The sequence below is a fragment of the Stegostoma tigrinum genome, chromosome 11 (genome assembly GCF_030684315.1).
Source record: "Stegostoma tigrinum isolate sSteTig4 chromosome 11, sSteTig4.hap1, whole genome shotgun sequence".
Lineage (NCBI taxonomy): Eukaryota > Metazoa > Chordata > Chondrichthyes > Orectolobiformes > Stegostomatidae > Stegostoma > Stegostoma tigrinum.
Genome location: NC_081364.1, coordinates 29,480,709 through 29,508,567, shown reverse-complemented (window position 1 = coordinate 29,508,567; position 27,859 = coordinate 29,480,709). Strand labels below are relative to the sequence as shown.

The 27,859-nt window shown below is 45.1% G+C and overlaps 1 protein-coding gene across 3 annotated transcripts in view; it reads right to left on the bottom strand.

Annotated features, from left to right (window-relative positions):
• The window catches only part of LOC125460565 (voltage-dependent L-type calcium channel subunit alpha-1D-like), a 556,326-nt gene that overhangs the window by 325,326 nt on the left and 203,141 nt on the right, over nucleotides 1–27,859 (bottom strand). For all 3 annotated transcript variants that reach the window (XM_059649877.1, XM_059649878.1, XM_059649879.1), the window contains exons 5-7: nucleotides 13,385–13,536; nucleotides 11,938–12,090; nucleotides 4,181–4,377 (exon numbers count right to left, since the gene is read on the bottom strand). In XM_059649877.1, the coding sequence (XP_059505860.1) occupies nucleotides 4,181–4,377; nucleotides 11,938–12,090; nucleotides 13,385–13,536 (502 nt within the window). The remainder of the gene's footprint in view (nucleotides 1–4,180; nucleotides 4,378–11,937; nucleotides 12,091–13,384; nucleotides 13,537–27,859) is intronic.

Here is a 27,859-nt window from a genome sequence, read left to right as displayed (position 1 = left end):
ATGACTCAACAAGGCTTCAATCTGCAGCCCTCCGCTGCCTAGAAAAGTCAGCCCTCTCAGAATCACATCCTTCCTGATGGACTTGGAAGCATCAGGAAAACATTGAGCACACTTAGTGCACAGCTGTGCCCTAATTCAACGTTCTACTTAGAGTCATACAGCATGGAAACATACCCTTTAGTTCTACTAGTCCATCCAACCATGTTCCCAACTAATCCGACCTGTCTGCTCTATGCCCATAAGCCTCCAAACGATTCCTTTTCATTAACTTATCCAAATGTCTTTTAAACATTGTGGCTGTACCAGCATTCACTACTTTCTCTGGCCGTTCATTCTACACACTAACCACTGTGTGAAAACAGTTTCCCTTTCAAATCTTTCTCCACTCGCCTTAAAAAATGCCGCCTTGCTTTGAAATCCCCTACCCTAAGAAAAACACCCTTGTCATTCACCTTATCAATGCCCTCCAGATTTTGTACACCTTAACAAGGGCACCCCTCAATCTTCTACACAACAGTAAAAGAAGTCCCAGCCTATCCTAATATCTCAAACCCTCCATTTCCAGCAACATGCTGGCAAATCTTTTCTAAAGCCTCTCCAATTTAATAATAGCTTTCGTATAGCAGGGCAACCAGAAGTAAACATAATGCTCCATAACAGGCTTCAATGTCCTGCAAAACCTCAATATAACATCTCAACTCCTATACTCAAAGGAGTAAGCAATGAAGATTTTTTTACCATTCTGAAGACCTGTGATTCAAATTTAAAGAATTATGTACCTGCACCCCTAGATGTCTCTGTTAACAACAGTATCCAGGGCCCTACCTTTTATACTCTTCAGTTTAACCCCCTTCTCCAGACAGAAAGTAAACACACCTCCCTCTCTAAGAGATGCAAACTGGCTTTAGCAATGTAGGTTCGTTTCAAGTGCTGCAGTTTGTCATAATTTTGGAGCCCCTACTTGAGTGCAGCCATGCAAATGTGTGCTTAGTGCTGTTTGCATTAGTCATTTAAATGAGCAGGTTGCATAAAATTTACATGCTGAGTATCAGAAGAAGCAAGCACTGGTCAATCCAGCAACAGGGGCCAAAATCCTATTTCTGGCCTTATTTCTTGTTTCTAAACCATTCCATGACTTTGTCCCACTGTAGATCTGAAACCTCATATTGTCCAAAGTGCTTGCCTTTCTTCTCTTCCAACTGTGGCCCCCAGAGGAACAAAGGACCAGGAGTAGGCAATTTGGCTCTTCAAGCTTGCTCCACCGTTCAGTAAGATCATGGCCAATCTGGTTGTTACCTAAGTTTCAATGTATTCCCTGCAACCCCACAAACCTCAACTCTCTCATCTATTAAAAATGTATTTAACTCAACCTAAAATAAATTTAGAGAACCAGTTTCCAATATCTTCTGGGAAAGAGAATTCCACTAATGAGCCTTTCAAGGAACATATTTCACCACAGTTCTGTCTTAAAATGAAGATCTCTTTTTTTTGAACTTGGAAGTATTTTTGAACTACGTCCCCTGGGTTTAGTTTTTCTCCACTCCTACAGATATCCAACCTATCCAGTGCCCTCACATGTTTCAATAAGATTACATCTCTTCCTTTGACATTCCAATGAATATAGGTAAATCTGTGAAATCTCTCCACATAAAACAAGCCCTTCTTCAAAGGAATAAGTCATATTCTCTGAACTGCTTCTAAAGTAGTTCCATCATTATTTTTTAAATATAGGCCAAAATTGTACACAGTAGTCCAGATGCGATCTCACCAATGCCCTACACAGTTGCAGCAAAACTCTCTAATCTGATACCCCATTCCCCACTCAATAAATGTCAAAATTCCATTTGCTTTCTAAATCAGCTGCTGACCCTGCATATTAATGTTTTGTGATTCTTGCACCAGGACATTCAGATCCTCCTGAGCCACCTAGATCTGCAATCTCCCTCCATTTAAACAGTATACTGCTTTTCTATTCTTCAGAACAAAACAGACAAATTAAAACTTAGCCAGGTTATACTCATCTTACAAGTTCTTGACAACTCGCTTCACCTTCGGAGACTCTGTACCCCTTCTTCACAACTTACTTTCCTACTTATCTTGGTGACATTGGCAAAGTGAGCTGTTGTACATTTGGCCCTCACAAACAAAGCATAAAGATTGTCAATAGTTGAGGACATGGCAGTTACTCATTTGTTACAACAAGCTAACCAGAAAATTAACTATTTATCCCTATTTCTGTTAGCTAACCAACTTATAATTCATGCTAATATGGTATACCCTATATTATGTGCAGCAACATTTAGTGTGGCACTTCATAAAATGCCTTATGGAAATCCAAGTACACGACATCTACCAGTTCCTATATATCACCATTAGCTCAACAATTTTCAACAAGTTTACATAAATGTGAGAGGCATAGATAGATTAGACAGGAAGAGACTTTTCTCCTATATGGAAGGATCAGTCACCAAGGGGCACAGGCTTAAGGGAATAGTCTGAAGGCTTAGAGGGGGTGTGAGCAAAATCTTATCTCCCAGACAGTTAAGAACCTGGAGCTCACTGAGTGGGCAGGAAAAATGTGGTGGAGGCAGAAACATTTAAAAAATTTATCATGTACCTTGATGTGCACATGTGTTGCCAAGGCAAACAGCGCTATGGGTCAAGTATAGGAAAATGGTATTAGAATAGTGACGAGGTTGTTCTTTTTCTAACGTGAACTGTTCTACCTTTTAGTCTGGTTTCCCAAATCACTTCCATCCTCATTGTTAACTTTATTCAAGTTTAAGACACTTGTCACGGATCCACATTTCTCTCTTTCAAATGAAGGATAAAATCCTATCATGGTTTTATCACTGTCACTTAGAAGCTCCTCTATCACAAGGTCATTAATTAATCTTGTCTCATCGCAAATGGCCAAGTCCAGAATGGCATGCTCTCCAATTGGCTCTAGAATATACTGCTTCAAGGAAAGATACTCCATGAACTAATTTTTCTAAAATTTCCTTTGCCAATCTGATTCTACATGCAGCTCAAAGTGGCCCATGATTATTGTGTTACATTTTCTACCTGCCCCATTTTATTTCCTCCTGTATGCTCCATCGTACAGTGTAATGGCTTGCACCTCTCTTCATATATCCAATCTTAATGGCACAGGCCTCAAGATCTCAGTCTTAAATTTGGAAGCATCTCTCAAAACAAATTTGCCATATCCTCGTTCCACATACAAAAATTGTCTGAAAATCTCCCTCTTCAGCAGTGTCTTTTGACAATTACATTGAATCTTCTAGAAATTTTTGACATTTATTCTTACATCTTGAATGGCTTTAGTTTTTTTGTATATCAAAAGTATAATCTGAATGCAGGTGGTTGAAGTGTATTGTACTGAAGTGCTTATGACGAAATACAAACCAAGTAATACTGAGTTATTGGCTGGCTTGCATAGTTTTCTAGCCGGAAAAATCAAAGTAGTTTAACAATCAGACACTAAGTTACATTCTAACATTAGAAATTAAAACCAGTGCAGAAAGAGTTAGCTTGAGGATGTTTAAACTCAACTTAAATATGAAACAACAAGTTAAGAGGCATGAAATACAACTGAAGTCACAAATAGCAAACAATATTTCAAGCCAAAACTTTTAAAGACTGGATAGTCTGAAAGCACTTTGTGAAAAATTGATCTGTACATTTGACTCTCATTATAACTATTATGGCAGCCAATTTTTTGGAATGCAAACATTATTTGTGTGTATATATATTTATATTATTTCTATATTATACATATATTTATATTACATCAGTGTTCAGCTTTCAAATCAGAAACATTATTAGTCACCAGAGACTGGTAGCACTCCGAACATGACAAATGCTTTCTATAACTCAACTTTTAGCCATTTTCTTAAAAAAAACTAAATTCCAGATTTTAATAAAGGCAAATAAATAATAAGCAGGTTTTGGATTATGAAGTAACCTGCAACGTAACCATATAATTTTGAGAAATATAAAGAAAACCTTACGTGACATTTCAAATAGTTGTACTGTCTTAAAATATGACAAGAACAATCATTCTTTATCTCAACAGACAACCTGTCACACAGATGTTATGTGAAGATTGTACTGTACAATGCTTCTGATATTATTTGAATTGTTAGTATTGAAATGCAGTTCTTGGCCAATTACCTACCCAATAAAGGACATCAGTCCATCCTTCCATGGTTATACACTGAAAAACTGTTAGCATTGCAAAAGCAAAGTTGTCGAAATTTGTGATGCCTCCATTTGGACCCGGCCACCCGCCCCTGCATTCTGTACCATTCATGGAGCATTGGCGACCATTCCCTGAGAATGCACAAGGTGCTGGTTCATCCTCCGCTATCACATCTAGAAATGGAAATCAATATTAGCTGAGGTTGTCTCAATTGCAACTTTAACATAGCAAATACAAAATATGCATGAATCTGCCTCTGTAATGAAAATTTAAGTTAAACAAGAAAGGAAAACTTCAGATTAGCAATAACAAAGTATAATCCAGTAAAACTAATAGACGTATAATCAAAACTTTAAAATCTTTTTAATCTTTTTATTAACAATATTTGAAGGATGCAGTCGTCTTGCAATATTCTATCAAAGTAATGATGAAATGAATGATCTTATTAATGTGCAAGTGGCACAGCAACATTAAGCAAGTGACATATGTGCTGATAAATGAGAATACCAAAAAGTTGCTATTATGCCATCATTAGCTTTATGTAAACAGCATTTTACTGTCTGCCTCTCAAAGACATGAAAGATAATAAAAGCATGAAACTGCCATATTTGCATAGTAGATATGAACCAAACATGCCATGTAAGTTAAATCTTGTTGAATCCTTTTAACAACATTAAATGTTAGTTAATGTCAATTAACCTGTCTGACGTTCAAAATTAGACATCACAGTGCATCGCGTTATTCTTCCTTCCAAAATTAACTGTTGGAGATTTTAAAACACGAACATAAAATGTTCGCTTTACTTCGCCTCTCTTATTTTTTACATGTAATTGAATTTTTGCTTGCTCTTTCTTTATTTCATTTTCTGTTTCTGTTTTGATATTAAATTCATCTATTGTGTCCTCCACTCCCTTTGTGTCCTACACTCCCTTCAGGTCCTTCTATTGTTTGTTCTCAGTCTTTCAATCTGATTCACATGAATATTGATGATGATGTTCACTCTGGCTCCAGATACCCTGGATTCTTCACTATATTACCAACCCAGGGCACAGGACTTCACTGGCCTGAAGAAATTCCACTATCAGGAAGAATTTAGAAACCTGAATCCATGGTAAAAGACAAAAGGATTGCAAAAGCTATTTCAGCAGTGGCAGTAAATTAAGCAGTTAATTAAGCACTTAAATTAAGCACAGGTCCGCCTTTTCTAATTAACATTCCATGTTACCCAATTAGCAAACCAGCAGTTTGCAGCGTTCACAATTCCACCAAAAGAGGTAACTGCTACTAAGGCCACAAGGAGAAGAAAAGGGCATATCTATCTTGATGTATCTTCGAAGAGCAAATTATAAAGTTTTTCTTTTGTCCAGGGGCCAGGTAGCCAGGCCCAGGAAAGCAGAGTGCAGTACTTAGTTCACGGCCATCATTGGTTCCCTCAACAGGGCATACTGTCTAAGGAAACCACAGCACCCATCCTTGTTTTGCCTGACCTAGAAAAAGCCACTGGGACCCACCTCAATGCAACGAGTATACTTTCCATGCACCAGGGGATAGGATATAATGTCTAGCGAGTTTTGAGAAGATTTGTAGCTCAGTTTGAGTTTGCGGATGTGAGTTTGCTTGCTGAGCTGGAAGGTTAGTTTTCAGACATTTCATCACCATTCTCAGTAACATCATCAGTGAGCCTCCGGTGAAGTGCTGGTGTTATGTCCCGCTTTCTATTTATCTGTTTAGGTTTCCTTGGGTTGGTGATGTCATTTCCTGTTCTTTTTCTCAAAGGATGGTAGATTGGCTCCAAATCAATATGTTTGTTGATGGAGTTCTGGAGCCAATCTACCATCCTCTGAGAAAAAGAACAGGAAATGACATCACCAATGCAGGAAATGACATCACCAACCCAAGGAAACCTAAACAGATAAATAGAAAGCGGGACATCACACCAGCACTTCACCGATGACGTTACCTGGAATGGTGATGAAAAGTCTGGGAATGAACCTTCCAGCTTACATCCGGAACAAAATAAAGACCCACTCTTCTGTGGACTGAGAAGAGGAGAGCGTGACTGTGTTGGAGGTGGAAGGAAGACGTTGGGTTGGCTGTGCACCCTTGCAAGCGGTAGATCTTGATGCTGGCTTCGGCCTAACGCTGGTTCAGGGGAGCAGCCAACCTGCAACGATGGCTGCGGCGAGTGCTTGTGCCCCGGGTCAGGGTGTCTGGAACACCATCCACGTTTCCGTGAAGAAGGTGGATGAAGGTGCACCTGTGGACCGCACCTTCTTCGTGAAGAGGGTCCTATTAGACTGCTGTGGGATTGCTGCTGCGGACATTTACTGCCTGCAGGCGGTTTCTACAGTGTAACCTTCAGAAGCACCAAGCTTTGCGAGCGCTTCCTGGAGTTTTTCAAGGAAAAAGGAGGCGAGGGCCCCCTCTCTGTACTGACCGCCATCCCGCTGTTCGTGATACCGGTGCAGAGGAGCCGTATGGTCACTGTATACATGTACAACCCGCATGTGCCAGCAGCTGATGTCCTGATCTTACTGGGAAGGTACATGAAGGTGGAAGGAGACCTAACCAACATAATGGACCCCTTTGGGATCTGGACAAGTAAGACACAGGTCAGGGTGATGCTGAGGATGGGTGCGGATGGGAACATCATACACCCACCGTCCAACTTCGCGATCGGCGGGAGCAAGTGCTACCTGACCTACACAGGGCAACCCAAAGTCTGCCATGCCTGTGGTAGGTCAGGTCACGTGGCAGCCAACTGCAAAGTCACCATCTGCAGGGAGGAGGGACACCTTGCAAAGGATTGCCCAAAGGAAAAAAGCTGCAACCTTGGCAGGGAAGTGGGCCACATCTACAGGGCATGCCTGCGGCGGGGGACCACCTACGCCCAGGTCGCCGGCAGGGGCAATGCGGGTCAAGCCACCCCCCCCAGAGGAGAGGAAGGCACCAGGCCCCTGCAAGGGCCCCCCTAGTGTGCAGGAGGGCCAGGTTGTGCAGGAGGGACCAGCCCTACAGGATGGACCCGAGGCCAGCAAAGCACCCCTGCAGGCTCCACTCCCCCCCTCAACAACCCGAAGTCGATGCAGGAGGCGACAGGTGACCCAGCGGAGTGGACAACAATCTGGAAGGCGAGCCGGAGGGCCCCAGCTCCGCAACCATCAGGCGGGAAGAGGCAGCTACAGGGGGGCTATAACAGCTGCTCTAACGAGGGGGATTCGGAGGACGCCCACCCAAAGCAGAAGCTGAAGACTTCCACTGAGAAGGAAAGCAGCACCCCGCTTCCAGGGGACGGGAGGGTCCTGAGGTTCCCTCCGACACCCAGCCACGCACCGCTGGGGCCCTGGAGGGCCCCCTGCAACCTGCAGGCGGGAAGCAGGAAACAACGTGCCCCCAACCTGACCCAGAGCCGGACTCTCCTGCCTCCGTACCCCTGACAGGGGGATGCCACCCGGAAAGCAGCACGGACGGTTTCCCGAGCCCAGAGAGCGACCAGCAGTTCGCCCGGGCAATGGGCATGAAGGGACAGATGGAGGGGCTGAACCTTGGACTCGGGGAGGGTACTGCAGTCACTGCCCACAATGGGGGTACGAGTTGCGAGTGTTAATGTGCGCAGCGTCAAGTCCACCGCAAGATGTGTGTCCACGTTGGCCTAACTGACCACCGTCAAGGCAGACATCCTGTTTCTGCAGGAGTGCGGGATACCACACCTCGGCAGGTACGGGAAATGGTCCAGCGCCTGGACCTGTGGGCCTTCGATCTGGTCGGTGGGTAACGACTGTCGCTCCTCGGGCCTGACTATTCTGCTGCGGGGGCGCAACTTCACCATTTCTCAAGTTCAGGAGGTGGTGGTGGGGTGCCTCCTAGTGGCTGATGTCACCTACAGGAATGCTCCCCTGAGGCTGATCAACATGTATGCCCCAGCGGTACAGAGCGAGCAGTTAGCCATCCTGCAGCGGCTTCCACCCCTGCTGGCTACGTCCAGGCCGGTCATCCTACGCGGAGACTTCAACTGCATCATCGATGCAGGTGGAAGATCGGGCGTGGGGACAGCGGGTGGGGGGAGTGAACTGGACATCACGTCCAGATTCCTGATGGGCACGGCGAAGGACGCCAAGCTGCTTGACGTCTTCAGCACCCCTGCAGACGGAGGGCAGCGGAGATACACCTGGTCGCGGCCAGACGGGTCTATCCACTCAAGGATAGACTTCCTGTTTGTGTCACGGGCGTTCTCGGTCAGGTCCACCAGTGTTCTTCTCTGACCACTGCCTCCTGCTGGCCAACTGTCATTTACAGGACGTCCAGCAGGCCGGCAAGGGGACGTGGAAGCTCAACACGACTCTGTTGACCCCAGAGAACGTCGAGGAGCTTTAGAGGGAGTACGCTGGTTGGAGAACCGTGAAACCCCTCTTTGAGTCTGCGGGCGACTGGTGGGAGACGGTGAAGGAGAACATCAAGAGGTTCTTTGTCCTCAAGGGTGTTCGGAAAGCAAGAGAGAGGCAGGGAAAGCTATTGCGACTCTAGAAAAGGATGCAGAACCTGCTCCTTCTGCAGTCGATGGGGGTCGATGTCACGGAGGACCTCCGCGAGGTGAGGGGCCAGCAAGCCCCGCTCTTCGCCAAGGAGGCCTCCAGGATAATCTTCCGGTCCAGGGTCCACTCCGTGGAGCAGGATGAGACGCGCTCGCGTTTCTTCTTTCAGAAGGTGCACAAAGAGAGCTCTGTGCTTAGCCAGCTGAAGGAGGACGCCGGCTCGGTGACATCGTCTCGGCCCGACATTTTGAGAATCAGCAGATCCTTCTATGCCGGACTGTACGACGCGAAGCCCACGGACAGCACGGCCTCAGTCGTTCCTGTCATCTATCGTGGAGGTCTTAGATGACGGCACGAGGGAGTGGCTGGACCGGCCGATATCCCTGGATGAGCTGACCAGAGCCCACAAGTCCTTGGAGAGGAATAAGACTCCCAGGAGCGACGGCTTACTGGTCGAGCTGTATTCCGCTCTGTGGGACCTGGTCGGCCAGGACCTGCTGGAGGTGTACGATAGTGCGCTTCGGGCAGGGGAAATGTGCAAGTCCATGAGGAAGGGCATCATCACCCTCATTTACAAGAGGAAGGGGGAAGAGGGAAGAAATTAAGAATTGGTGTCCCATTTCACTATTGAATGTGGACTATAAAATCCTGACCAAGGTCATTGCCAACCGGGTCAGGTCTGTCCTGGAGTCAGTGATTCACCCTGACCAAACCTGTGCTGTGCCAGGCAGGAAGATCGCTGAGAGCCTCGCGCTCATCAGGGGTACGATCGCCTGTGTGCAGGACAGGCGGGTGGACACCTGCCTCATCAGCCTGGACCAGGAGAAGGCCTTCGACAGGGTCTCTCATGCTTACATGAGGGACATCCTCTCCAAATTGGGGTTCGGGGAGGGCATCCGCAATTGGATCTGGCTGCTCTACACCAACATCGTTAGAGCAGTCTTGATCAACGGGTGAGAATCGGACAGTTTTCCCATCAGTTCTGGAGTCAGGCAAGGCTGCCCGCTCTCTCCTGCCTTGTTTGTGTGCTGTGTGGAGCCCTTCGCCACATCCATCAGGAAGGACGTGAGCCTGAAGAGCGTGACTAGCCCAGGCACTTCAGGTCAAGACCTCCCTGTACATGGACGATGTCGCCGTCTTTCTGCACCAATCGTCGGTCAGTGAGTAGGCTGTTGGACATCTGTGGCCAGTTTGAACTGGCCTCGGGTGCCAAAGTCAATAGGGGTAAGAGCGAGGCCATGTTCTTCGAGAACTGGGACGACTACTCCTTCATCCCCTTCACTGTCAGGACAGACTACCTGAAGGTGCTGGGTGTTTGGTTCAGTGGAGCTGGAGCGGGCACTTAGACTTGGGAGGAGAGTATCACCAAACTGAAGCAGAAACTGGGCAATATAATAAAATGTGAGGGCTGGATGAACACAGCAGGCCAAGCAGCATCTCAGGAGCACAAAAGCTGACGTTTCGGGCCTAGACCCTTCATCAGATCTCTGATGAAGGGTCTAGGCCCAAAATATCAGCTTTTGTGCTCCTGAGATGCTGCTGGGCCTGCTGTGTTCATCCAGCCTCACATTTTATTATCTTGGATTCTCCAGCATCTGCAGTTCCCATTATCACAGAAATTGGGCAGATGGACGCTTCGGTCCCTCTCCAGGGCGGGTAAGAACCTGGTTGTCAGGTGCGAGGGGCTTTCGGTACTGTTGTATGTGGCGCAGGCCTGGCCTATTCCCTGGACCTGCGCCGCTGCGATCACCCGGGCCATCTTCCACTTCATTTGGCGGTCAAGGATGGACCGGGTCCGCAGGGACACCATGTACAAAGACCTGGAAAATGGGGGAAAGGACGTACCAAACGCCACCCTCGCCCTGATGGCTACCTTTGTCTGCGGCTGCATCAAGCTGTGCGTAGATCCTCAGTACGCAAACACCAAGTGTCACTACTTACTGAGGATCTACCTGTCCCGGTGTTGCGAAGGATGGGCCTGGCCTCGTTGCCGCGGAACGCTCCGAGTAGTTGGACCGTCCCGTACCACCTGTCCTTCGTGGAGAAATTTTTGAAAGCAAGTGCCTTTGACCACAAGGCCGTCAGGCAGTGGTCAGCACGTAGTATTCGCAAGACCCTTCGGGAAAAGGAAAGGGTGGATCCTGTCGTGTAGTTCCCCACGCAGACTGCCAAAGTCATTTGGCAGAATGCCTCATCGCCAGAACTTTCGAACAAGCACAAGGACATTGCTTGGCTGGCAGTGAGAGGGGCTCTGCCAGTGAGATCCTTTTATGCACACCCGGAATCTCTGCGCCACCGCACGCTGCCCTCAAGGCCTATCACCTCCTTCTGGAGTGTGCCTATGCGCAGGAGGTCTGGAGGGGGATGCAGTGGTATTTGTCGAGGTTCGTCCCAAGCAGCTCCATGATACAGGACTCTGTGCTCTTCGGGTTGTTTCCCGGACGCACACCGAGACCAACATCAACTGCGCCTGGAGGACCATCAATGCGGTGAAAGATGTTCTTTGGTCTGCCTGCAACTTGCTGGTCTGCCAGCTGAAGAACTGACCCCGACCGAGTGTTGCAGACTGGCGCACTCCAAGGTCCAGGACTACATGCTGAGGGACGTGGTAAAGCTTGGGGCAGCCGCTGCCAAGGCATGGTGGGGAAAGACCACCGTATGAAACCCCTCGTCCAGAATAGAAACAAGGGCCCTATCTGGTAACTGGGCCCAGCTGGTGCCTTCCCCAACTGGTCAGGGGGCCAACGGGGACTGTGCCAGGAGACGAGTACCGGGGTATTTTCTTGGCTTTGTTTTTTTTTTCTTTGTTTTGTTTTTTCCTTTAGTTGGTGTACGTACCCCCTGGGTAACCCGGAGCGGCTTGCATGACTGGGTAGGTGTACAAATGTTTTAATTTTTGTACATTCTGTGAATAAAGTATATTTTTTTCAAATAAAAAAAGTGACAAAATGTCTGAAAACTAACCTTCCAGCTCAGCGAGCAAACTCACATCCAGCTATAATGTCTAATCCAGTAATACCAAGTAAATCCACAAAATAAAAGGCCTTTTTTTTAAAAAAAAAGGCATGCAGACTATGTCAAAGGCTTTTTAACCAAGGTCAGCATTCAGTGGAAGTCTTGTAACCTAATGTAACGCTTTCTATGAAATTAAATATGCCAATCAAATTCACAAGACTGAGAAAAGAATTAATAGTTTCTTACTTGTGTTGCCGAAGTAACATGTTTTGTGCATTTTTCCAATAAATAGTTCCAGTCCTATGATAGCATAAATGATAATCACGAACAATACCAGTAGAGCAATATGTAGAAGAGGAACCATGGCTTTGATGATGGAATTCAAGACAACCTGTAAGCCTTTACATAACAGAGAGAACTTAGTTAGATGTAAGATAACAATTAAAGCTTATTCTAAAATAACTAAGGGGAACTTAATTGTTTATATGGCCCAGACCTTCGAGTTGGAAGGTGACTCTTACAGCAACGCATACAGGAAGATGCATAATGGGACCTCTTTGAGACGTCCTGACAGATCAACAACCCAGAAATTGTCCAAGAAATTTATATTTCCAACGGGTAATTTCCCTGTATTTAGAACATTTCTAAAAATCTAAGGTTAGAAGACCAGAGTTCAGAGAGTTCCAACTCACTTGCCGGATTGGCGAGCAAGGTAATATTAGAGGAAATAATCAGTTAAGGAATTAATTTGAAGGGTCACTGGACCTGAAATGTTAACTCTGTTTTTTGCCTTCACAGATGCTGCCAGACCTGCTGGGCTTTTCCAGCAAATTTTTGTTCCTGATTTACAACATCCACAGTTCTTTTGGTTTTTGTTAGAGAAATTAAAACCTGCTCTAACTGGACAAGTATAAAATTGAAACCCAAGTCAACACTTATCTCTTACTTCCTCCTCATTCCTGATCTGACCTTCACACCAATTCTCCTAACCCATTTCCCTGAACTTCCAAGCCTCATCCAATCTGACATCATTCCCTTCCCCAAAACCAGGTATCTCCACAGTACAAGAGCCCCTGAAAGTGAGTGCTTCAATACACTCAACATTTTTTAAAATACTTTTTCATAGAATGTGGACATCACTGGCAAGTCCAGCGTTTGTTGCCCCTCCCTAACAGCCTTCAAGCTGAACAACTTGCTCAGCTATCTCAGAGGTCAATTAAGATTCAAGAATGATGTAAACAAATAACAACATTCAAATTCCTGTATAAATTAAAATTTGGTAAACAAGTATTTATATAGTACCTGAAGAACAGTAAATCATTCATAATACATTATCAGATACAAACTGTCAGTGAGTCACATCTAGACATATTATAATAGGTGAGCAAAAACCTTAGACAGATATAGATTTCTGAAGTTTCTCAGAAGAGGAGCAAAGAGTAAAGGTGCAATGAGTTTTTGTGGATTGGGGGTTGGGGTGGGGTGGGGTGGGGTGGGGTGGGGAAGTATTCCAGAATTTAAGGACTACACAGTTGAATACATTTGCCATAAAAAGAATCATGTGGACGTAAAGTCAGAGTTGGAATAATGCAGAGTTTGCAGAAGGTTGCACGGCATAAGTTAGAGAAAGAGAGAGGATCAAGTCAACTTAAAAAAAACAAACATTGTGCTTTGAAACCACAGAGAAACTTACTAGGTACTCCAGATACAAGTCTTAGAGGTCTCAATACACGAAAGGCTCTAAGGGCTTTGACATCAAAACCACCTGAATGTTTGCCAGTGGAAGTTGCATGTCCATCCACATTTTCTGCTTTGGTTAGTTGTTCCAAAACAACACTAAACAAGCTGAGACAAAATTATAAGTATAGGCATAGAATTAGTACATTTCTGCCACTTCCTTTATTCATTTCGATATAGAATGGTACACCATTACTATATTTTTATTGTATGTTGAACGTTTCATTTTCATTGAAAATGCATTCAACCATTCTAAAGCATAAAACGTGAAAAGTGCAAGCCTGGGAGCACTGGATATACATTTTCTTGCACATGGATAGATTCAAATAATAAACTGAGAAAATAGTCCCTGAATACATTTGTCAAGCATGAAACAACAAAGCAGTATAAACTTTTAACTAAAATATCTTTTCAAAAATAAAAGACATATTTAAAGCCAATTATTTCACTGTAGTAATAAATGCAAAGTATCCTGACATAAAATATCGAGTCTCTATCGTAATTTTAATATTCCAATGTCTTCAATATAAAAATGCATCAGTGTCAAGCTTACAAGAAACTTCATTGACTCATAGCACTTTTACACATACCACCGAAGGCTCAATACAGCATCAATGCATATGAATGATGATAAATGAATGATGACTTGCAGATTTCATGCTGAAAATGCCAGCAGGAAAAAAGGAACTCAGTACTAATAAGAAAGGTAGGAGTAAAGTGACAATCCAAAAATGCCTGCCACTGCTCCGTAGATTCATATTTTTATTTATTCTTTAATTAGCGTCCATATTCGGTGCAGAAGGACTGTTTTATGCATGTGATGTACCACTAGATGGAGCAATATTCACAGGTAATCCACTGAACATTAGTACTTTGGTATGCAGTTGGCGATACATAAGGGCCCAGTAATGAGGGCCTAAGGCTCAAAGGAGACCTTGTACCCAGGTCAGGGGTGGGGTCACTCTGCCTGGGTCAGAAGCATCATCGTCGTCCTTAAATTCCGTCCCTGCCCTTGCCTTAGCTTTGAAATGAGGGAGAAACAAATGATGATTGTAGATACAGAAACAGAAGTTGCTGGATAAGTTCAACAGGTCTGATAGCATCTGTAGAGAGAAGTCTAGCTAATGTCTCGAGTCCAGTAACCCTTCCCCAGAACTGAAAAGGGAGTTTTTAAAGGAACAGAAAAAAACATGCTCTCTATTGGGTGAAAGGAAAGACAACTTAAAAACCTAAAGAATGCATTATTAAATATTACTGACAGGGTAACATTTGTATTAATATCTGTTGTGTTGTTAATTTTAAGATGTTTTAAACACAGCAATTTCACTTGGACGCTACCAGTTCCAACTAAAATGTTGAATAAAATCATTATATTACTACCAACAGGTTCCATGCATTTGTAACTAACCCTGTTGTGGCAGTGCTGCAGGTGACAAGATTTCAGCACTAAGAAATGTGTAGGTGTGTGAAATTAATGAATATCTAAAGTTATCCTATCTTAAGAATGCCAGCCCTGCATTTCAACGTTAGGATAATGGAAAGCAAAATACATCAAGGTCTGAGTTCTAAAATAAAAAAGAGAAAATGCTGGAAGAACTCAAGGGGGTCTCACAGCGGCGGCATTCACTCCACACTTCAACGAACATTTATCAGAACTGGAAAAAGGTTTTCAGCAAGGAGAGGCAAGGAAAGAGGGAGGGGGAGAATAAAATGTAAGGCCTGTGCGAGATTGGAAGGCAGGAGAGATTAACAGAAAAAACAGAAGATTGCAAAATGCAAAAGTGATTCGTAATAAGACAAGTAAAGTAAAAATTAAGGGAAAACTCCAGGGCTTTTTACACGAATGTGAGGAATAACAGAATGACCAGAGAAAGGGTAGGGCCGAGATCAGAGATAATGGGAACTGCAGATGCTGGAGAATCCAATTTAACAAAGTGTGAAGCTGGATAAACACAGCAGGCCAAGCAGCATCTCAGGAGCACAAAAGCTGACGTTTCGGGCCTAGACCCTTCATCAGAGCTCTCTGATGAAGGGTCTAGGCCCCAAATGTCAGCTTTTGTGCTCCTGAGATGCTGCTTGGCCTGCTGTGTTTATCCAGCTTCACACTTTGTTATAAAGGGTAGGGCCTATCCAGGATTGTAAAGCGAATTTGTGCAAGGAGCCTAAAGAGATAGGAAAGGTCCTTAATGAATACTTTTCTTCACTATTTGCAACTGAGAGGGACCTAGTTGGAGAGGAGGGCAGTGTGAAACAGGCTGGCACGCTACAGAAAGTCAATGTTAGTAAGGAAGATGTACTAGGAATTTTGAGGAAGATGAAGGCAGATAAGTCCCCTGTGCCTGACTGTATTTATCCAAGGATTCTATGGGAAGTGAAGGATGAGATCACAGGGCCTTTGGCGATGATCTTTTCATCCTCACTGTCCACAGGTATAATGTCGGAAGACTGGAGAGCGGGAAACGTCACTCCCTTGCTCAAAAAAAGGCTTAAGGATAGCCCCGGAAATTACAGGCCAGTTAGTCTTACTTCAGTGGTGGGTAAATTATTGGGAAGTCTTCTGAGAGATAGGATTTATGATCACTTGGATAGGGACAGTTTGATTCGCATTAGACAGCATGGATTTGTGAGGAGTAGATCATGCCTCACAAATCTTATTGCAATCTTTGAAGAGGTGACCAAACATGTGGATGAAGGAAGAGCAGTGGATGTGGCATACGTGGATTTAAGTAAGGCATTTGACAAGGTTCCCCATGGTAGGCTCATGCAGAAAGTAAGGAGGCACAGGATAGGGGGAAATGTGGCAAACTGGATTCAGAATTGGCTGACCTTAGAAGACAATATTCAACAGAATACAGAAAATATTCAACATGGTGCTCAGTTGCTAGTGGTGTACCTCAAGGATCTGTTCTGGGTCCTCTGCTATTTGTGATTTTTGTAAATGATTTGGATGAAGGAGTGGAAGGGCGAATTAGTAAGTTTGCGGACGATATGAAGGTGGGTCGCGTTATGTACACTGCAGAGGGCTGTTCCAGATTACAAAGGGACATTGATAGGATGCAGAGCTGGGCTGAGAAGTGGCAGATGGAATTTAACCCTGAAAAGTGAGAGGTGATTCATGTTGATAGGACAAATTTGAAAGCAGAATAGAGGGTTGACGGAAAGATTCTTGGCAGTGTGGGGGATCAGAGGGATCTTGGGATTCATGTCCACAGTTCCCTGAAAGCAGCCACTCAGGTGGATAGCGTTGTTAAGAAGGTATATGGTATGTTAGCTTTCATTAAAAGAGGGATTGAGTTCAACAGCCGTGAAGTTATGCTCCAGCTATACAAAACCCTGGTTCAGCCACATCTGCAGTATTGAGATAACAAGGTGCAGAGCTGGATGAACACTGCAGGCCAAGCAGCATCAGAGGAGCAGGAAGGCTGAGTTCATCCAGCTCGCACCTTGTTATCTCAGGTTCTCCAGCATCTGCAGTTCCTGCTATCTCTGCAGTATTGTGTCCAGTTCTGGTCACCTCATGACTGGAAAGATTTGGAAATGTTGAAAAAGGTGCACACATTTACGAGGATGTTGCCTGGAATGGAGGGAAGGTCTTACGAGGAAAGGTTGAGAGCACTAAGGCTTTTCTCTTCAGATCAACGAAGGATGAGAGGTGACTTGATAGAGGGGTACAAAATGATCAGAGGTATAGACACAGTAGACATCCAGAGACTTTTTCCTCGGGTGGAGGTAGTTACCATGAGGGGGCATAGTTTTAAAGTGAGTGGAGGTAGAAGTAGGGGAAACGTCAGAGGTAGGTTATTTACTCAGAGTTGTCAGGGCATGAAATGAATTGCTGGAGAGGGTAGTGGAATCAGCCTCATGATGAGCATTTAAGCAACTATTAGATGGGCATATGGATGATAGTACAGGTAGGTACAGGAGGTTAGGTAGACCTCAGGATTAGGTTAAAAGTTCAGCACAACATCATGGGCCAAAGGGCCTGTACTGTGCTATACTGTTCTTTGTTCTATGTTCTAAGTAAGGAAAACAAAACATGGTCCTAAATATAGACAAAGGTGATAAAGGTAAATCAAAAAAATCAATGCCATTTCAAAACCAAAAAGTTAATGAAAATACATAAGAGAAACCAGAAACAAAAGATAAGAACGATTATAATCTTAAATTGTTGAATGCAATGGTTAGTCAAGGAGGCTGTAATGTGTAGAGTCACGAAAAGGTTCCTCGAGCTTACATTGACTTTCTTTTGAACAGCTTAGGACATTTAAAACAGAAAAAATGCAATACGGAAATGGATTGGAGAATGTTATCACAAAGATAAAACAGTCAATGGAAATTTGGAAACTTTCAATAGAGAGGTGAAAAGGATGCAAGCTAGCTACATATCCATGAGAAATAAATATGGGGTGTGCAAAGCTAGAGCACCCTGGGTGGCTGAGGATATTTATGATAAAATAAGAAGTAAAACGAGGCACATGATGCATACCAGAATTATAATAGCAAAAGAAAGAGTGTCAAAAATGTATGAGAGAAGCTAAGGCTGGAATAGGGAAGACTACAAAGAAGCTTGAGGGAAAGATGCCAGGTTGCACTAAAACAAATAGTAAAATATTAGTGAAAGGTCAATCGGGGCCCATTAGGAATAAGCAGGGTAAACTGCTCACTTAAGCAAAGGGTACACCACAAGTACTAAATGAAGACTTTGCTTCTGTTTTTCCCAAATTAAAAGATGGCGACAACAGCCCACTTAAAGATGTGGGTGTTGAGCAACTGAGCAGTATAGTGATAGATAAAGAGGTGCTAAAAAGACAGGTAACAATTCAGGATAATAAAATGTGAGGCTGGATGAACACAGCAGGCCAAGCAGCATCTCAGGAGCACAAAAGCTGACGTTTCGGGCCTAGACCCTTCATCAGAGAGGCTTTTGTGCTCCTGAGATGCTGCTTGGCCTGCTGTGTTCATCCAGCCTCACATTTTATTATCTTGGAATCTCCAGCATCTGCAGTTCCCATTATCTCAGGTAACAATTCAGGTTGAGAATGTGCCAGGCACAGATGAGATGCATCTTAGATTACTGATAGAGGTAGGGGAGCAAATCACAGAGCCATTAACATAAATTTTCTAGGCCTTTGTGAATACAGCATTAATCCCAGCCGACTGGAGGACTGCAAATTTAAGAAATGGGCAAAAGATAACCCAGCAAACTACCGACCCGTCAGCTTGTCATCAATGGGAAAACAGATGAAATGCCACAATACAGGATAAGTATACACAGAGAAAAATACGTTTACTAGAAAGTCAACATGGCTTTGTCAAAGTCTGATGATGTCTGACAAATTTAGTTGAGTTATTTGACGAGGTGATCCTGACACCGAATGAGGATAGTGCTGTGTGTTGGTATATTTGAACTTGCAGAAAGCATTTAATACAGTGCCACATCGTAGGTAAATTAGAAATGTTTGGGAATGATAGGTCTTTAGATGCATGGATTAGAAGTTGCTAAACACTGAAAACAGGTATAGAGGGGCTCTCTCAGACTGGACAAGTGGTGCTCCCCAGGGATGTTGGGAGCCTTGCTTTTTCAGATTGAAATAAAGCATTTGGAGATGGGTGTTGAGGGCATAAAAGCTTGAATCCAGAACTTTATGATCTGAGGTAGGATGTGACCAACTGAGCCACATAAGATATTAATTTAAGCAGAGTGGAACCATTGAGCCACAGATGGTCACCTACTTGGAATATGTGGCTCAAAGTCAGCATAACAATGATGTCCCATCCGTGAAATAAACCAACCCACCCGCTAGAAACAAATGGGCACCCCACTATTAGCCATCATCTCCCAAACCATCCACAACCTTATCACCTCAGGTGACTTCCCACCCACAGCCTCCAACCTCATTGTTCCCCAAACCCACACCGCCTGCTTCTATCTCCTTCCCAAAATCCACAAACCCGCCTGCCCTGGTCGACCCATTATCTCCGCCTGCTTCTGCCCCACCAAACTCATCTCCACGTATCTGGACTCCATTTTCTCCCCCTTGGTCCAGGAACTCCCTGCTTACATCTGTGACACCACCCACGCCTTCCACCTCCTCCAGAACTTCCAATTCCCTAGTCCCCAACACCTCATTTTCACCATTGGCGTCCAGTCCCTATACACCTGCATTCCCCATGCAGATGGCCTAAAGGTCCTCTGCTTCTTCCTGTCCCTCAGGCCCGACCAGTCCCCCTCCAGACACTATCATCTGCCCAGCCAAACCCGTCCTCACCCTCAACAACTTCTCCTCTAATTCCTCCCACTTCCTACAGACAAAGAGGGTGGCCATGGGCACCCGCATGGGCTCAAGCTATGCCAGCCTCTTTGTAGGTTACGTGGAACAATCCCTCTTCCGTACCTACGTTGGCCCTAAACCCCACCTCTTCCTCTGTTACATTGATGACTGTATTGGCACCACCTGATGCTCCCATGAGGAGCTCGAACAGTTAATCCGCTTCACCAACACCTTCCACCCCAACCTCAAGTTCACCTGGACCATCTCTAACACATTCCTCACCTTCCTGGAACTCTGTCTCCATCTCAGGCAACCACCTAGAAACCGATGTCCATTTCAAGCCTACTGACTCCCACAGCTACCTAGAATACACCTCCTCTCACCCACCTTCCTACAAAAAATGCCATCCCCTATTCCCAATTCCTTCACCTCCACCACTTCTGCTTCCAGGATGAGGCATTCCACTCCTGTACATCTCAGATGTCGTTTTTCAAGGACCGCAACATCCCCTCCCTCCCCCCGCAGTGGTCAAGAACACCCTTGATTGTGTCTCCCGCATTTTCCTGCAACTCATCCCTCGCACCCCATCCCCACAATAACCACCAAAAGAGAATCCCCCTCGTCCTCACGCACCACCCCACCAACCTCTGGATCCAACGCATCATCCTCCGGCATTTCCGCCATCTGCAATCCAACCCCACCACCAAAGACATCTTTCCCTCCCCACCCTTGTCTGCTTTCTGGAGGGACCAATCTCTCCGTGACTCCCTTGTCCACTCCACACACCCCTCCAACCCCACCACACCCAGCACTTTCCACTGCAACCGCAGGAAGTGCTACACCTGCCCCCATAACTCACCCTTCACCCCTATCCCAGGCCCAAAGAAGACTTTCTAATCAAACAGATGCTCAGCTGCACATCTGTCAATGTAGTATACTGCATCCAACGTACCCGTCGTGGCTGCCTCTACATCGGGGAAATCAAGCGGAGGCTTGAGGACTGCTTTGAAGAACACCTATGCTGGGTTCGCAATAAACAACTGCACCTCCCAGTCGCAAACCATTTCAACTCCCCCTCCCATTCCTCAGACAACATGTCCATCCTGGGCCTCCTGCAGTGCCACAATGATACCACCTGTAGTTTGCAGGAACAGCAACTCATATTACGCTTGCGAACCCTGCAGCCCAATGGTATCAATGTGGATTCCACAAGCTTCAAAATCTCCCCTACCCTACTGCATCCCAAAACCAACCAGCTCGTCTCTGCCTCCCTAACCTGTTCTTCTTCTCACCTATCCCCCTCCTCCCATCTCAAGCCGCACCCCCATTTCCTTCCTACTAACCTCATCCCGCCCCTTTGGCCTGACCATCCTCTCCGGACTGACCTATCCCCTCCCCACCTCTCCACCTAAACTCACCTCAACTGGCTCCATCCCCGCCCCTTTAACTTGTCTGTCTCCTCTCTACCTATCTTCTCCTCTCTACATCTTGGATCCACCTCCCCCTCTCTCCCTGTTTATTTCAGAACCCTCTCCCCCTCCCCCATTTTTGATGACAGGTCGAGGCCCGAAACATCAGCTTTCCTGCTCCTCTGATGCTGCTTAGCCTGCTGTGTTCATCCAGCTCTACACTTTGCTATCTCGGATTCTCCAGCATCTGCAGTTCCTATTATCTCTCACCCCACTACCAATTGCCTGCTCCTTCCATGTATGGTCAAAAACCAACTGAATACTTCTAAGTTAGTTGAGACTAAATCTATTGCGGGCACTTCCCTAAATTTGATTATAACACTTGTGTAATGCTCTTTGCAAAATTATCTTACAGTAGAAGTTTATTGCTGTTATTTTAATTATTAAAATTACCTACCATCTTAACATCATATACAGACATAGGGCCAAATTTCAGTAGAAGAAGGAGAGCACTGCCGACCTTTAACAATGGCAGGTGAAACCCACATGCTGAAGTCCCAACCCATTTGACAGACTAAATTTTGTTTGAAAGGAGATGCAGGATGGGCCTGAATCACACAGAGTTGCCAAAAGCCAAAGGCCGTAATTCACAGTATTGGAATCACAAATTGATGGAGGACATATAAACATTCTTGAAGGGTAAATACAGTCAGCATTTTTAAATCCACTACCATCAAACTTGAAAAATAAGGTGCAAGCTGAAGCCATCAGAGCGTTCAAAATAAACACTGTCTCCCAGTCCTCCCCAGACTGACCTATCCCCTCCCTACCTTCCCACCTATGCTCTCCTCTCCACCTGTCTTCTCCTCTATCCATCTTCGGTCCGCCTCCCCCTCTCTCCCTATTTCAGAACCCTCTCCCTATCCTCCTTTTCTGATGAAGGGTCTAGGACCGAAACGTCAGCTTTCCTGCTCCTAAGATGCTGCTTGGCCTGCTGTGTTCATCCAGCTCCACATTTTGTTATCTTGGATTACCCAGCATCTGCAGTTCCCATTATCTCTGATCAGAGTTTACAGATTTAACAGCTGCTCCCCCAAAATGTAAATGGCACAGTGGATCATAAAAATTTAATTCAACTTCACAAGATCTAGATTTATCTATTTGTCAAACGTGCTCAGTATAGGAAGACAAAAATATAGCGAAAAGTGCACAAAGTTCCCATTCACTGGCTCCGACTTGGTTACAAAAACCAGACTTGAAAGATTTAACAGAGCCAAAAGCTAAGCAAGAAGAAAAATGTCCGGATCTCAGAGTCCCGAGTCCCATCTCCAAAATGGTGCAGGCCCCACTCCAATCAGTAGGTCGCTGTCGCTTCCTTACTGGCCCATCTCGCCATCAGCCACTGCTGCCTCATCGGCCCACTCTCACCGTCAACTGCTGCTGTCTCACTAGCCCACTCTTGCCACCGTTGACGCTCTGGTCCACATTCAGTCCACCGTGACTGCAGAACACAGCTTACGTGTTCAGCTTCCGCCACATAGTTCATGATCATGACTTGATTCCTTTTCCTTATTGACTCCTTCGGTCATTTAAAGGGTGGAAGGGGGCACAGAATTATTATAGCAAGGATACAGGAGAGACAAGAAGAAGAAAGAAAGGAAAAGGAAAGGGAACTGGTGAGCAGCGTGGAGTTCCAAATGGAGCAACTTACCCTGAAGCCATTTTGCTGGAATATAATTCTTCACTTCTGCTGATCTAGTTTCAAAACTGACTCTCAAGAGCCATTACTTCATGGACTATCTCAACAACTGTCCCTGTACGAGCCAATTACCCTTCTGTCTTGGGTCCTTTCACCCTGGTTTTGAAAACTATAATCCAGTACTTATCAAAAGGATAAACTCCACATTTTCATTTACACATACAAGATTGAAACATGTTGATGTGGTGGTGCAGTTTTCTTGTATTCCAATATACCCCAAGCATTATCATTGATAAATACTACATTGCTGTCCTAAAATTGAACATGCATAATTACAATTAACTTACATTAAAGAATGCAAATTTCCAATGGAGTAAATACCTATACTAAAAAGTACACAGAGACAATCAAATAATTCTGAATCATGCATTTTTTCCTGCAGAGATAATCAAGTTCAACTATAAGGTGAGCAATCAATTTATACAGAAGTATAATAAAAACGTTTAGTAAAAAGAATAGACAGAGCTTCAGTGAATTATGAAACAACTTGGTCATTAAATCTGAAACAGAATTATTTCTGAAAGCTTCCTACTTAAATAAAAATCAAGCAAACCTCAAAATCATGCAACACAAAATAAGGACATTCAATCCTTCAAGTTTGGGCCAGAACTTCAGTGGTGGAATTTTTCAGTATTGGAAGGTGGAACCTGAAACAAACTTACAAATGAAGGGTCCTTGCCACTCAGGCCAAGAGACCCATGTTTACGTCCCACCTGCTCAAGAAGGTGTCTAATATCGTCCCTGAACAGATTGATCAGAAAATAACTATAAATGAGGGCATGAGATTGGTGGGCCTTGGTATTCACGACTGAGATCCATCCATGGTCGTGATTGCTCTTCAAGTAACAACAGATAACAAATAATCATCAATTAAAAGGCTAATAAGGGAGGCAAGGGGCATCATTCAGGAATTTTCCCAGCATTGGGGCTTCCCACTGCAGTAGAATCATGGGATCAGCCTCAAGGCAGAAGTTCAGAATGATGTCTTATTGGGAGCTCTCTGCCCCAATAATGAGGCCACAAAAAGAAGGACTTCATTTTCAGCCCAAATGACTGTCAGAAACAATTCTCCGCCACTCAAAGACCCACTGGCTTCAAACCTCATCAGTTGTGAGTTTAACAGATGCTTTGCTAAGGTATTAAAATGTGAGGCTGGATGAACACAGCAGGCCAAGCAGCATCTCAGGAGCACAAAAGCTGACGTTTCGGGCCTAGACCCTTCATCAGAGAGGGGGATGGGGTGAGGTTTCTGGAATAAATAGGGAGAGAGGGGGAGGCGGACCGAAGATGGAGAGAAAAGAAGATAGGTGGAGAGGAGAGTATAGGTGGGGAGGTAGGGAGGGGATAGGTCAGTCCAGGAAAGACGGACAGGTCAAGGAGGTGGGATGAGGTTAGTAGGTAGGAAATGGAGGTGCGGCTTGGGGTGGGAGGAAGGGATGGGTGAGAGGAAGAACAGGTTAGGGAGGCAGAGACTGGTTGGACTGGTTTTGGGATGCAGTGGGTGGAGGGGAAGAGCTGGGCTGGTTGTGTGGTGCAGTGGGGGGAGGGGACGAACTGGGCTGGTTTTGGGATGCGGTGGGGCAAGGGGAGATTTTGAAGCTGGTGAAGTCCACATTGATACCATTGGGCTGCAGGGTTCCCAAGCGGAATATGAGTTGCTGTTCCTGCAACCTTCGGGTGGCATCATTGTGGCACTGCAGGAGGTCCATGATGGACATGTCATCTAAAGAATGGGAGGGGGAGTGGAAATGGTTTGCGACTGGGAGGTGCAGTTGTTTATTGCGAACCGAGCGGAGGTGTTCTGCAAAGCGGTCCCCAAGCCTCCGCTTGGTTTCCCCAATGTAGAGGTAGCCACACCGGGTACTGTCGATGCAGTATACCACATTGGCAGATGTGCAGGTGAACCTCTGCTTAATGTGGAAAGTCATCTTGGGGCCTGGGATAGGGGTGAGGGAGGAGGTGTGAGGGCAAGTGTAGCATTTCCTGCGGTTGCAGGGGAAGGTGCTGGGTGTGGTGGGGTTGGAGGGCAGTGTGGAACGAACAAGGGAATCATGAAGTGAGTGGTCTCTCCGGAAAGCAGACAGGGGTGGGGAGATGGAAAAATGTCTTGGGTGGTGGGGTCGGATTGTAGATGGCGGAAGTGTCGGAGGATGATGCGTTGTATCCGGAAGTCGGTGGGGTAGTGTGTGAGAACGAGGGGGATCCTCTTTGGGCGGTTGTGGCGGGGGCGGGGTGTGAGGGATGTGTTGCGGGAAATGCGGGAGACGCGGTGAAGGGCGTTCTCGCCCACTGTGGGGGGGATGTTGCGGTCCTTGAAGAACTTGGACACCTGGGATGTGCGGGAGTGGAATGCCTCATCGTGGGAGCAGATGCGGCGGTGGCGGAGGAATTGGGAATAGGGGATGAAATTTTTGCAGGAGGGTGGGTGGGAGGAGCCACACAACCAGCCCAGCTCTTCCCCTCCACCCACTGCATCCCAAAACCAGTCCAACCTGTCTCTGCCTCCCTAACCTGTTCTTCCTCTCACCCATCCCTTCCTCCCACCCCAAGCCGCACCTCCATTTCCAACCGACTAACCTCATCCCACCTCCTTGACCTGTCCGTCTTCCCTGGACTGACCTAGCCCCTCCCTACCTCCCCACCTATACTCTCCTCTCCACCTATCTTCTTTTCTCTCCATCTTCGGTCCGCCTCCCCCTCTCTCCCTATTTATTCCAGAACCCTCACCCCATCCCCCTCTCTGAAGAAGGGTCTAGGCCGAAACGTCAGCTTTTGTGCTCATGTGGTGCTGCTGGGCCTGCTGTGTTCATCCAGCCTCACATTTTATTATCTTGGATTCTCCAGCATCTGCAGTTCCCATTATCACTTTGCTAAGGTATTTCCTTTTTGAGGCACCCTAACACTCTGCTTGCTGCCTCAGTCGTACCTATCTCTTTCAGGCTTTCTGATTTGGCCCATGCCCTCAGGATCTTATCCAGATTTCTTCACTGGATAGGCTTTTAAAAACAGGTATTAATTGGTCTAATATAAACAATAATATAACATAGACAGGCCCATGTGCTAAATGCAAGACTCAAAACTACAGCTTGCTCTCTCTCCATGGATGCTGTCTGACCCATTGTGACACCCAGCATTTGTTGTTTTCAGTGCAGATTTCAGCATCTGCAGTAATTTGTTCCAACATGTCAAATGTTAGTTTTCCGGATGCCAAAGTTCATGGCTAAGGGGCTTTGAAATGCTGCATAATTTGTTTTGATTATTCGTCATATGAAAGGTTTAGAGGAAGGGTAATTGTTAAAATACAATTTCAAAATGTAGCAGGACCTACAAGAGACAGGTGGTCCTGCTTTTAATTTTAGGCATCACAGCTAGGCAAGTTTCTGAAGCACCAGTCAGGCAGCAATGATCGTAACTCGTTAGGTTCAAGATTATAATGGAAATGGATAAGAATGGGCATGAAAATTAAAACTGTAAACTCACAAATCACTGATTTTGAGAAGATCAGTATGATTAAGCCAGAATGGACTGGAAGCAGATATTTTCAGGTAAATCTGTCTCCAAACAGTGAGATGCATTCAAATAGGAAATATGGAGAGTACAGGGTAAACATATTTCAATAAAGGAAAAGGATGGGTCCATCAAATCCTGTGAACCTTTGTTCTCAAGATACATACAGCATTTGATTAAGGGGTAAAGGGAGGCTTATGGCAGATACAGAGAACAAAAAATAACAGAGGCCCTACTTGAGTACAGTATGTGCAAGAAAGAATTTTAAAAAGGAGATTAGGAGACCTAAAAGCAGACAAAGGATATATGGTAGGTAAAATAAAGCGAACTGCTAAGGTGATTTACAGGTACATCAGGGGTAGAAGGATAAGGAGATAAGGAGTAGTGCCTGGGGATGTTGGAGGTTGAGGGTTGACCTTATAGAGGGTTTATAAAATCATGTGGAGCATAGACAGGGTAAATAGACAACATCTTTTCCCTGGGATGGGGGCAACCAAAACTGGAGGACAGAGGTTTGATGTGAAAGGGGTGAAAGGAGAAAGATTTAAAGGAGACCTAAGGGGCAACTTTTTCATGCAGAAGGTGGTGCATGTATGGAATAAGCTGCCAGAGGAACTGGTAAAGGCTGCAACAATAACAACAATTGAAAGGCATCTGGATGGATATATGAACACAAAGAATTTCAAGAGATATGGGGTAAATGCTGGCGAATGGGACTGGATGTATTTCGGATATCTGGTTGGCCTGGACAAGTTGGACTGAAGGGTCTGTTTCCATACCTTATATCAAAGATTCTGAGGTTCTAAGTGTGGAACCAGAGGATGCAGGTAGGGGTTTTAAATTAATACCTTATGTCAGTGTTCACTAATGAGAGGGAAAATATGGATTTAGAAATCAGGGAGAAGATCTGCGAAACAATTCAAGAAATCAGCATAGTCAGAGAGAAGGCTGTGAGTGGTTTGGCAGGCTTAGAGTAGATAAATATCCAGGCCTGGAAGAAATGTATGCCAGGCTGTTAAGTCAGGCAAGGGAAGAAATAGCAGGAGTGCTTGCAAAAACTTTGAATTCCTCTCTGGCCATGGGAGAAGTACAAGAGGATTGGAGGACAGCCAATGTGGTACTGTCATTCAAGAAAGAAATGAAAGATAAACCAGGAAACTACAGCCTAACCTCAGTGGTGTTGGAAATTCGTGAAAGCAATTTTGATGGACAGAATTAATCTGTATTCGAAGAGACAGGGATTCATCAAGAAAAGTCAGCATGGTTTGTTACAGGAAGGTCCTATGTGACTAATGTGATTGAATTTTTCAAAGAAGTGACCAGTGTTAAATCATGGTAATGCTTGTGATGTATTCGACTCAGATTTCAGCAAGGTTGTTGATAAGTTCCCACATAGGAGCAAAGGAAAGAACTCATTGGATCCAATGAATTTGGCAAATTAGATCTGCAATTGGCTGAGTAGCACAAAGCAAAGGATGATGGCT